General features: G+C 38.7%; 1 protein-coding gene across 1 annotated transcript; it reads right to left on the bottom strand.

The window, feature by feature from the left end:
• Window positions 1-7758: 7758 nt before the first annotated feature.
• LOC108293232 (A-kinase anchor protein 7-like) lies at window positions 7759-11291 on the bottom strand. Its single transcript, XM_017514538.2, is given in 2 exon segments — window positions 7759-10654; window positions 10944-11291. Coding segments are annotated over 2 exon segments (1227 nt in total). The 5' UTR covers window positions 11266-11291; the 3' UTR covers window positions 7759-9749.
• Between the last annotated feature and the right edge of the window lie 1556 nt (window positions 11292-12847).

Below are 12847 nucleotides of genomic sequence, written 5' to 3'. Positions count from 1 at the left end.
TTGTTGATTTTTTTTTTTTAAAAAACCAGCTCCCAGATTTATTCTTTTTTTTTTTTAAGGTTTTTTTGTGTCTCTATCTCCTTCAGTTCTGCTCTTATCTTAGTTATTTCTTGTCTTCTTGCTAGCTTTTGAATTTTTTTGATCTTGCTCCCCTAGCTTTTTCAATTTTGATGATAGGGTGTCGATTTTAGATCTTTTGTCACTTCTCATATGGGCATTTATTGCTATAAATTTCCCTCTAGACGCTGCTTTAAATGTGTCACAGAGATTCTGGTAAGTCGTGTCCTCATTCTGGTTGGTTTTGAAGAACATCTTTATTTCTGCCTTCATTTCATTGTTTATTCAGTTATTATTCAGGAGCAACTTGTTCAATTTCCATGTATTTGTGTGGTTTTGTGCGATTTTCTTAATCCGGAGTTCTAATTTGATTGCACTGTGGTGTGACAGTTTATTATGATTTCTGTTCTTTTGCGTTTGCTGAGGAGTTATTTACTTCGAATTATGTGGTAGATTTTAGAGTAAGTGTGATGTGGTGCTGAGAAGCATGTATATTCTGTGGATTTGGGGTGGAGAGTTCTGTAGATATCTATTAGGTCTGCTTGGTCCAGATCTAAGTTCAAGTCATGTATGTCCATGTTGATTTTCTCTCTCGTTGATCTGTCTAATATTGGCAGTGGAATGTGAAAGTCTCCCACTGTTATTGTGTGTGAGTCTAAGTCTCTTTGTTGGTCATTAAGAATTTGCTTTATGTATCTGGGTGCTCCTGTATTGGGTGCATATATATTTAGGATGGTTAGCTCTTCTTGTTGCATTGATTCTTTTACCATTATATAATGCCCTTCTTTGTGTCTTTTGATCTTTGTTGGTTTAAAGTCCATTTTATCAGAGACTAGGATTGCAACGCCTGCTTTTTTTTTTTTCTCTCTCTCTCTCCATTTGCTTGGTAAGTCTTCTTCTATCCCTTTATTTTGAGTCTATGTGTGTCTTTGCACATGAGATGGAGCTCCTTTATAAAGCACACTGATGGGTCTTTACTCTTTATCTAGTTTGCCAGTCTGTGTCTTTTGATTGAGGCATTTAGCCCATTTACATTCAAGATTAATATTGTTATGTGTGAATTTGATCCTGCCATTTTGTTACTGGCTGGTTGTTTTGCCTGTTAGTTGATGCAGTTTCTTCATTGCGTCTTTGGTCTTTCCATTTCGTACATTTAGGCAATGGCTGTTGCTTTCCATGTTTAGTGTTTCCTTCAGAAGCTCTTGTAAGGCAGGTCTGGTGGTGATGAAATCTCTCAGCAATTGCTTGTCCGTAAAGGATTTCATTTCTCCTTCCCTTATGAAGGTCAGTTTGGCTGTATATAAAATTCTGAGTTGAAAGTTCTTTTCTTTAAGGATGTTGACTATTGGCCCCCACTCTCTTCTGGCTTGTAAGGTTTCTGCCGAGAGATCTCCTGTGAGTCTCATGGGCTTCCGTTTGTGGGTAACCCGACCTTTCTCTCTGCTGGCCCTTAGCATTTTTTCCTCCATTTCAACCCTGGTGAATCATATGATTATGTGCCTTGGGGTTGCTCTTCATGAGGAATATCGTTGTGGTATTCTCTGTATTTCCTGTATTTGAATGTTGACCTGCCTTGCTAGGTTGGGGAAGTTCTCCTGGATAATATCCTAAAGAGTGTTTTCCAGCTTGGATTCACTCTCCCCGTCACATTCAGGTAGATTGTTCAAGCGTAGATTAGGGTTTTTCTTTACATAATCCCATATTTCTTGGAGGCGTGGTTCATTTCACTCTTGTTTCTCTAATCTTGCCTTCTTGTTTTATTTCCTTGAGTTGATCTTCAATCTCCGATATAGTTTATTCTGCCTGATCGATTCGCCTATTGAAACTTGTATATGGTTCATGAAGCTCTCATGCTGTGTTTTTTAGCTCCATCAGGTCTTTATGTTCTTCTGCAAGCTGGTTATTCTAGTTAGCATTTCGTCTAATCTTTTTCCAAGGTTTTAGTTTCTTTGCTTTGAGTTAGAACATGTTCCTTTCGCTCAGAGAAGTTTGTTATTACCCATCTTCTGAAGCCTGCTTCTGTCAGTTTGTCAGACTCATTCTCCATCTTGTTCTTTTCCCATGCAAGTTAGGTGTTGTGATCCCTTTGAGGGGGAGAAGTGTTCTGGTCTTTGATAATTTCATCCTTTTTGTGCTGGTTTCTTCCCATCTTTGTGGATTTATCTACCTTTGATCTTTGCAGTTGGTGATTTCAGATGAGGTCCTCTGAGTGGACGTCCTTTCTGTTGATGTTGAAGTGATTTCTTTGTGTTCTTAGTTTTCCTTCTAACAGTTAGGCCCCTCTGCTGTAGGACTCCTGAAGGTCCACTCCAGACCTTGCTTGCCTGGGAATCACCCATGGGGGCTGCAGAACAGCAAGGATTGCTGCCTGATCTTTCTTCTTGTAGCTTCGTCCTAGAAGGGTAACTGCCAAGTGTCAGACAGAGGTCTCATGTATGAGGCATCTTTTTGGTTATATAGGGGTCAGGGAGCCACTTGAGGAGGCAGTCTGTCCCTTTTCTACTTGCAGAGGCGCAGCTGGGCTGTCACGGACTCAGTCCAGCTCCTGCATAAGCTTCCTCTGGCTTTTGTTTACACAGATAGGTTTAGACCCACCTCAGCAATGGCAGACACCCTTCTCCCCACTGAGCTCCATTGTCCTGGGTTGAGCTCAAATTGGTGCTCTGGCTGCAGAACTTTCAAACGAGAGGGCTTCAGTTTGCTGGTTTTTGTGGGGGTGGGAACCACCCAGCTGTATCACCTGTCTCCCTGCTTTCAGCTCCCCCTCTTTCTGTGGAGTGGGTAGCTCTGTCCCAGATGCGCTCTCGGTGCTAGTCAAGATGTCCACCCAGATCTGTGCCCACAACCCACGGCGCTGGCTGGAGCTGCCGCTTAGATCTGCGCTGTTAACTCATGGTGCTTTTCAGCCTGGTGGGGATCTCCTGGTCTGTGCGTTGCAGAGGCCATGGGAGAAGTTTGGTGTCTGAACCGGAGTGCAGGGCAGGGGTATGGGGAAGTCCTCAATCCTCCGGTCGGTTGCACTTCCCTGGGGAGGCAGCACCCCACCCTGCCTTGGTTTGCCCTCCTTGGGCTACACCTACTGTCCAACCAGTCTCATTGAAATCAGCCTGGTACCTCTATTGGAAATGCAGAGATCACTTGTCCTCTGTGTCTCTCTCTCTGTCTCTGGGAACTGTGCTCTGGAGCTGTTCCTATTCGGCCATCTTGGCGGAATCTGGGTTTTATACTTTTCTTTATGCTCTCAGGCTGTATTGTTTTTCACATTCAGTGTCTTTATTTCTATTTACTGTTTATCTTTTGAGGCTCAGCTCAAGCATTGCCTCCTCTATGAAACCATTTGTGTTATCCCTGAGATACAGACAGCTGGAATTGCAAGGACCTGCTACCACGCCCAGCTAATTTTTGTTTTTTCAGTAGAAATGGGGTTTCACTATGTTGGCCAGGTTTGTATGGAATTCCTGACCTCAAGTGATCAACTGTCTCAGCTACCTAAAGTGCTGGGATTACAGGTGTGAGCCACCATGCCCAGCCAGAGTTTACTTTTTTAAATGGAAATATATGGATGCTTTTGAACACAATGAGTAGAGAAAACAGCATAATTAAACCCTAGTGTTATTTACCACTCAGCTTTTAATAGTTTCAGTTTTAACTGTCACATTTCCTTTTTAGAGAGGTGTTTTGGTATTTAATGGAGTGTTTCAGATTTTCTTACTTTGTGATTCCATCATTTTTTCGGTACTTACTAGTTGTGGTTCTTCTATAAAGATTTTCTGTCAATCTTTTGATTGCTTTGAAGTACGAGAAGAGCAGGATACATGCTTAATTCCTTTATCAATTTGTAGAATAAGTTGTCAGCAGTAAGGCTCATTTTTACTATTTATAGCATTAGAAGCAGTTTGAAGTCTTAATTTTTTAAGTGAAACTTAAAAAAATGAGGTATAGCTTACATAGAATAAAATGCATACATCTTAAATGATATACTCTTGGTGAATTTTACACCATCCAGATCAAGCTGCCAACTTCTCAGTCAACACCTTTTCAGTTAGCCACCTCCTGCAGAGTTAATCTCTATCACAGGGATTTTCAACATATGAACTCCAGATTGGCAGAATCAACATCACCTGGACACTGTTAAAAATACATTTTCCTAAGGCCTTACCTTAGATATGTTGGTTCAGAAACTCTGGGAGTGGAGTTCAGAGATCTTGTTTTAATGAAGTCTTCCAGGTGATTCTGATACACACAACCACTGTGGAACCACTGGTCTATTCTAACACATATTATCTTAATTAGTTTAATCAGTTCGTGACCTTACTCTCACATAAATCGATCAACTGGACATTTCTCACATTCCATTCTGTTTCCCCCAGAGGGAGTGGATTTTTTCCTTTGTTCCTGGGTGAGAAGTCTTGCTGCTCCTTCCCCAGTAGTATAAGGCGTTTGCTTCAGAGGACAGCAGGAGTCAGGAAAGTGAGAAGCTTTATGTTTGTCCCAGTGCAGCCTTTGATCACCTCCTGCATGTGTGTGCCTTTAAGAGGGGGCTTTCCCATATTTTTCTCTTGAGCCCTAGGTTGAGGCCCATGTGGAAGAGCTTCCTGTTGCGCTAGTCCACATTTGGCTTTTAAGCCAACATTAAAATGTTAGCTTATTACTTCTTGTTATGGTGGTCATTTATGCTCAGCCAAAAGTGAAACTGTAAATGTCCCATCTCTCCTTGGAGGGGCTTGTCTCCCTTTGGAATTTGGTCAACTTGGTTGCCTTATGATACCAGCTTTCTGATGGGCTTATGAAAGGTTATGATTTTGAAGATTATCTGGCTCTTCCAGGTTTTTAGGTAAGAGTGATATTAATTGCAGCTTTTTACATTGAAATGGAAATCTGACCTTCATATAAATGGAACCACACAGTTTTCCTCTCAAGTCTCTGAAGTCTGTTTATAGGATTCTTCATATAAACGGAACCACACCAGTTTCCTCTCAAGTCTCTGGATCCTGTTTAAAGGATCCTATTAGTTTTATCTGTATTGTTACATATAGCAATAATTAGGTCTTCATTGCCATGTTGTATTCTATTATGTAAAAACTACTGCTAGTATCTTTCTATGAAACTATAATTCTAATGTATGTCGTTCTTTATAAAATGTTTCATGTTTAGGTATTTACTGTTTGTCATGTACTGAGCAAGTTTGGGGTTGTGTTCTGGTGAGTCAAACCCAGTATGTGCCATTAGTGAATTTATGGCCTAGTAGTCTTCCATCCATGTTAATATTACTCCTGTTACTCTTCTCCCTGATGCTGGAGCTCCTACGGCCCTCTCCTTACTGCCCATTTAATTTAATTGAGGGAACTTTGCTGAAGCAGATCTTATGTAGACTGAAATGTTAAATGTTTGCTTGTTGTGATTTGACCCAGTGTTTGTAAAATGCCTGTACTTAATTGTTAGACCTGTCTACTATTTTAAAAGGCAGTATATGGCTTAGTATTCATGTAGTTTGGCACGTGTCATCTTTTCCTAGCCCCCTGCACATTAATGACATTTGCATGCCCTACAGGTATTTGAGTTTGTGTTCCTGTGCCAACTGGTAAGATTTAGAGGGACAAATTTTTATGGTTTGACCAGGGGAACTTCCGGTTTCTCTTTATTTCTTAGTATTTTTGTTTTATAAATTGAAATTTCAGGAAGTAATGTATATTGGATCTGTATAATAACCTTATTTAATGTTGTTAAACCACAAATTCTTTTGAGCCTAACTTTTGCAAGTTACTTTGAACTCCATTTAAGTGAGTGAAAATGAAGTTGTAGCTGGAGAACAGAAAGGTCAAATTGATATAATAATGAGGCTTTGTGTTGAGCATGGCATGTCCTCTTTAAAGCCTTGAAGAATCTGGAATTAAGTTTTAAACCTTTACTTTGGCTAAAGTTGTCAATTTTGCTTATTTAGTTGCTATAATCAAGCCATTGAATTAACTTATGCCACAGATGACAGCTAGGAAAAATGTGAAAGGGGATAGGAAAGAAGTAATTGAGTAACATAAGGTTAAAAAAAAATCACTTTAAATTCTGACCTACTTATCTGAAGGGGAAAGCAGATTTCAGAAGTAACTGCTTATACATGTATAGTCATCAGTGTTGTTGTTCAGTTAATTGCTCTTGTACTTAGTAGTGAATTTATGTCTGTTTAAATCCCTAAAATGCAGACAATTTATACCTTGTAAAAAAGTATTTGAAAAACTAAAAAAAGAAAAGTGAGTGGGTGGTTCCTCAGATGATGAGGTAATGGATATGAAAGGAGTTTGAAAAGTAACGGCTCTTACTGTTCTGCAAAATGTCTGTAACTAATATCTAGGCCCTTTGCAGTCTTTATGCTTCTCCTCTGACACTAACTATTCAGTCCTTTCCTTCATTCTTGTCCCTTGCTGTCAGTAAGCTTCTCAGAATACAGGCATGCATTGCTTAATGAAGGGGATCTTTTCTGAGAAATGCCTCCTTAGGCCATTGTCATTCTGCGAACAGCATAGAGTATACTTACACAGACCCAGATGGTATAGCCTATTTATGCACCTAGGCTATATAGTATACTCTCTTGCTCATAGGCTGCAAACCTATACAGCATGTTACTGTACTGAATACTACAGGCACTTGTGACACAATGGTACAGAATTGTTCATCTAAATGTAGAAAAGTTACAATAAAAATACTATATAAAAGAGAAAAAATGGTATACTTGTATAGGGCACTTGAATGGAGTTTGCAGAACTGAAAGTTGCTCTGGGTGAGTCAGTGAGTGAGTGGTGAGCGAATGTGAAGGCCTAAGACATCATTGCACACTAGTGTAGACTTTATAAACACTGTACACACAGGATACACTATATATGTAAAAAATAAAGTAATTGTATTACAGTGTTACAATGGCTACCATGTCGCTAGGTTATAGAATTTTTCAGCTCCACTATAATCTCATGGGATCATTGTTGTAAATGTAGTCTATCATTGACTGTAACATCATTATGTGGCTCATTGACTGTATTTCATTCCTTTGTCAACGAAGGCAGTTTTCATTGGCCCTGGAATCAGGTAAACTTGAACCTGAATCCTCTTTGACAGTGTATGAATTTGTGACTTTAGACGAGTATATTAGCCTCTCTGAATCTTTGTTTTAGCTATTTAATATGGGATGAAATTTACTACCTTATAATGTTATGAAGATTAAATAATAAGGATGAAGTGGTAAGCATGGTACCTGTGATGTAAGTGCTTAATAATATTTGCTTCTGCTTTTCCCTTATCCAGTTGTAGATTCCTTTTAAAAGCGAGAAACCTGATTTACAGTTTTCAAAAAAGGCATTTATAAGTAGTTTTCAATTTTTTTTTTTTTTTTTTTTTTAGGTGGAGTGTTGCTCTTTTGCCCAGGCTGGAGTGCAATGGTGTAATCTCGGCCCACTGCAACCTGTGCCTCCCATGTTCAAGCGATTCTTGTGCCTCAGCCTTCTGAGTAGCTGGGATTACAGGTGTGTACCACCATACCTGGCTAATTTTTGTATTTTTAGTAGAGATAGGGTTTCACCATATTGGCCATGCTGGTCTCAAACTCCTGACCTTAGGTGATCTGCCTGCCTCAGCCTCCCAGTGTTGGGATTACAGGTGTGAGACACCATGCCTGGCCTGAAAAAAATTTTTAAAATATGAAATACCAATACTATAAATGTGCTATACTTTAAAAAAATTATTTTTATAGAAACTAAAAAGACTCAGATATTTCCAAGTACTGTACCAAATATTAGTCATAGTTCACCATTAAATTAAAGCTCACAAATGGTATTAAAGTGTCTCATAGAAGATTATATCATTAGATGATGTAGACAACATGTTTTTTCAAATTGTTAATGAATGCATTTTTTAGACACCTAACATTACAAATTAGGTAAAGTGCATGAAAAACAGCATGGCTACCAAAATGAGGCAGAATTACAATGTTTATTTTACTTCAAAAGTATAAGCAAATGTAAGGGAAAGTTTCATGAACATTTGAAGACAGTAGGTAGCTCATCAAATGAAGTGATAATATTCATAACGTAAACTTTATAGTGGAGCTGTCAGACTAGTTTATCTTAAGACCAAAGTTCAAGATGATTGATATCATTTGTGTTGAAATTATTTGTACATTTGGAAATCGGTAAGTATTCTTCACAGAGAATAGCACATTCAGGTTCTAACATTATTCCTTTCCCCCACAAAGTGGTACAGCCACAAACACTAGTAACAGTTTATCTGTTTTTTGGGCTCATCTTGTGCCTCTAAGTTATTAAGGCTTAAGATGCTCTTGGGAGATAACATGTAGTACCCTCATCTTAGGCAGGAAAATAGAGGTATAGAGAAGGGAAAGGGTAGAATTTTCTTTCTATGGTCTACTTGTGACAGGCAGGGAAATGTTAAAGCCTTTCTGACTCACAGGCTGTTTAATCTTTAACATGTATTATTTATTGATTTGCAAAATGACCCTAATATGTAATGTCATTACCGGTTTTCTTATGTTTATACTGAAAGTGGTTGTGGGTATGGAGTATGTTTTGTAGAAAAGACCATTATCAAAAACGAAGAAGACAATTGTGTGGCATGGATATTGCCACTGTCCCTTGTTCTGCTCCTGGCAAACATTGCTGCTTGATCATGTGACTACTTCAGGAGCTAGATTTGACCTCAGAATCCTTTTTTAAAAGAATTTAATGTTAATTAATTTTTAATTTTTATTTATTTATGGGGAAATAATGTTTATTAAGAGCCATGAAAATGCATAAACTCATTTGTAAATAAATGTAGTATAATTTACTCAGTGAAAAAATAGCTAAAATCCATGAGTAAATTGGATTTTATATCTGAAATGATTTTTACATATTTGATCTCCAGTGATTTCCCCTCCATCATGATCTATTGGTAGCAGCCATCTTGCAATGACTATAGAAAAAACTGTTACCAATAATCATCATACCAGGGAAAGTTTTTCCAGAATGCTCTTTAAAACCGAACCAGTGCAAACAGATTCAGATTACAAGGGATATGATAAGACCTGGAGCTTATCTTCAGAAATGTAAAAAATAAAAATCCCAAACATGAATGCCTTAAGAAATGAAAAAGCAAACTACATTTTGATCAGTGAAAAATATTATAAGAATATATAAAACATTCTTAAACAGTGATCACAATAATTACATTTATAAATGTTCATTCAAATACTATTGTTCAATAAACATTCAAATTCTCATTAAAAGTAATACTAGATATAGACACACCTGGACAATGCTTCTTTTGATTTAGCAACAATCATGTCAACAGGAGGCAAGTGACTCTTCAAATACTGTCGTTGGCTCTGTTTTGTTCTATTTGTGAATGATTTCTTCACAGTCTGTATTTTTTTCTGCAAGGACCCGAGAAATATCTCACAACAGCTAATTAAGAAATCATTTTTATTAAATAACTCTCAATATCACAGAAACAGACATTCTAAAACACAAGTTTAGCTCAAAAAATAACAGGGCAGAATCAGTTTTCTTTGGCAAGAAATTGCTAATTCCCCACCAAATGTTGGTTTTGCTGTTGTGCAGACACTATCAGAAACTTCTTTGGTGTTTACCAAAGAGCTACTTAGTAAACTGGAAAGATTTCAGAGGCTATGTTGCCACATTGCAATGTAGAGCTTATGTCAAAGTTGTGCTGAAAATAGCATCATTTGCTGGATTACTGTTATTAATAAGTCTTCCTTCAAAAAGCTCCCTCCTAATTTTGGCCTGAGTCTCGGGCTTTAATAAAAGCTCCTTTATCTGTTTCACTTTGGACTTCAGGCCGATCGTTTCTCGATGCAAAGCTTCATTAATTAATTCTTGAATTCCAATAGGTTTCTTGCCAATCACAGTGGAAGATTCACAGTGATAATAACCATTACTTTGTTTTTTCTTCTCCATGGAGCAAAGATCTATGCGATATAATTTTTCTTCTCCAAATCTGTGACTGATAAACTTTTCGTATAAATCAGGATCTATTTTTTTCACTCCATTCTTACGGAGCCACGGTGCTTTTGACAACTTCATGAAGGTCAAATGAGGGTTAAAACTTCTGCTCTCTCCTGCCTGGATGCCTTTTTCTTGAAATGTCTTATTTGCAGTCTTTGCTATCTCTGAAAGTGAGTTTACATGATCGCCTTCCGCCAGCTTCACAAATCCAACCTGATTTCCAAAAGTGCCAATTCCTTGAAAGGGCAAAATCAAATGTTTTCCTTGGAGGAGTTCTTCTATGAATGGTTTCAATTCCAAAAGAGCATCAATACCAATGTTTACTTCATCTTCATTTAATAATTGCATCACCAGCAGGGTAACATGAAAGGAACCATCTCTGACCATTGTTTGGGCCAGTCGCTTATCTTGTTGTATTACTGTATTTTGCAGGCTCTTAATTCCTTTTATAATCTCTTTGTTGGTGATTGGAATGGACAGGAAATAGTTGGGTTGGTAATCTTTTCGCTTTGTTTTCCTCTTCTTTACTCGATCACTCTTGATCCTTTCTTATTCTTTACTTCTCTCCGAATTTATCTGAGGTTCATCAGTGACTTTCATGAGTATGGAAAATGAGGAACTGTCCTGAATAGTTCTTTTTTGTTGTTTTGGTTTTGTTTTGAGACAGAATCTCACTCCGTCACCCAGGCTGGAGTACAGTGATGCAATCACAGCTCACTGCAATCTTGAACTCCCACCCCAGCCTCTCCAAGCAGCTGGGACTCCCACCAAGAGGCTGAAGTTGGAGGACCGCTCAAGATCGGGAGGTCAAGGCCGCAGTGAACCGCGATCACACCACTGCAATCCAGTGCGGATGACGGAGCAAGACCGTGCCTCAAAAACTTCCACAGTCATCCTGAATATCTACAGTAGCAAATGGCATGTCTACCAGGAAATCCACAGTATTGGCTTCAAATTCCTCTGATATTTTCTTTTTTCTTGATACATTTTCACATTCATTGGAATTAATTCCTCCCGCTCCGGGGCGCTCCATGGTCGCCGTGCAAGCGGGCGTCGCGTCTGGGATAGCCTCAGCAGCAGTGGTGGTAGCGGTGGCGGGCCGCAGCGCGGGGCTGTAGGCGAGGGCGAGGCGGGGCCGGGGCCGCGGGCGGCGCTCGGGACCCGGGCGGGGTCCAGAGACGGGCGGCGGGGGCCTGGGCCGCATAGGCCAGGCCTGCGGAAGCGCAGAGCTTCCGGAGCCGCAGCCCCCGCGGCAGCAGCAGGCGCAGCAGCCTCTATTTATTTGTTTATTTTTGCGATGGAGTGTTGCTTTGTTGCCCAGGCTGGAGTGCGGTGGCACGATGAGGTCTCACTATGTTGCTCAGTCTGATCTTCAACTCCTGAGGTCCAGTGATCCTCTCACCTCAGGTTCCCACAGTGCTGGGATTACAGGCGTGAGCCACTGTGCCCGATCTCAGAATCCTTTTCAACATATTGCTCAAGGGAGCTATTACCAGTCAATCACAGGTTCACGAAACAAAATTCTTTTTTAGTCTTTCCTTACTTATATTACTTATTTAAATAATGTGCATTAAGACATTATGAATTTATCTATAAGTTGAGGATCTATTAAATTTGTAGTCCCGTAGCTGGCCTCAAAGTACAGTATATAGGACTCAGTTTATGTTTTCAGCAGGTTTACTTTCCTGTGGGTCAAACAGGCACATAATTAGAAGACAGACTCTGCTATATTATTGCTGGGAAGAGAATAGAGAATGATGTAAGATTAATTTTTACTGAAAACATTGGTGGATGTGGTGATTTTGGACTTTGAGGATAGAATCTTCAAAGTGGTCTTTAGCAAAGGCATAGAAGATAGAAAGTGTAGGATGGATTTTGGGAAATGACAAATAATTTATCTTGGTTTAAGTACATAACAAAGATAAGGTAGAAGCAAATACAGCTTTCTCCCTGTACAATGGGCTTTGGGTTTTATTTTGTTGTTCCTAGTCTCACACATAGTTTTTAATCAGTAGAATGATGTGATCCAGATCTGTGCTTCAAGAAGATAACTCTTGAGTTTGAATAGAAATAAGGTTGGAATCTTAACATAACTGTAGGAATCGTTGGTAGTAGTATAGGAAAAAATGATGAGCATAAGAACTAAAATTCTGAAATGGAAATGGTGAATTTAGAACAAATTTTAAAGGTAAAATTAATGTGATTCCTATAGGGTTAAGTTATCCCTAGAGTCCCCAGCATTTCTTGGGAGGATATCTAGTAATTTCCTTTGTATATTCCAAGTTAAAAAAATTTTCAAAGGTGATTTTCTTTTGTCTGCTTGTATTTCTGAAGAATTATTTCTTTATTCTTGGTATTTCATTAACTAGGATATATATTTCCATCTGTGATTTGGTATATTTTTTCTTTCCTTATATAGATTTTTTTCACCTTTATTTTTGGGATATTCTCTATTATATCCTTCTGCCTTTTCTCTTCCATTTAATTAATTGTTCTACTTGAGGGATACTAATTATCCTTCGTTCAGCCTTTGTCCTAGATTTTTTTCTAATTCTTTTGATTTCTTTGTCGTTTTCTTTCTCTTCAATAATTATTTTTTAACTTCCATTTTCTTTTATTTCTTTCTTTCTTTCTCTCTCTTTCCTTTCTTTCTTTCTTTCTTTCTTTCTCTTTTCTTTTCTTTTCTCTTTTTTTTGATACTGGGTCTCACTCTGTCACCCAGGCTGGAGCACAGCAGTGGTGTGATCATGGCTTATTGCAGCCTTGACCTCGTGGCCTCAATCTAT

This window comes from Cebus imitator, unplaced genomic scaffold (assembly GCF_001604975.1).
Source record: "Cebus imitator isolate Cc_AM_T3 unplaced genomic scaffold, Cebus_imitator-1.0 Scaffold525, whole genome shotgun sequence".
Classification (NCBI taxonomy): Eukaryota; Metazoa; Chordata; class Mammalia; order Primates; family Cebidae; genus Cebus; species Cebus imitator.
This window is presented reverse-complemented; position numbering and strand designations above follow the sequence as displayed.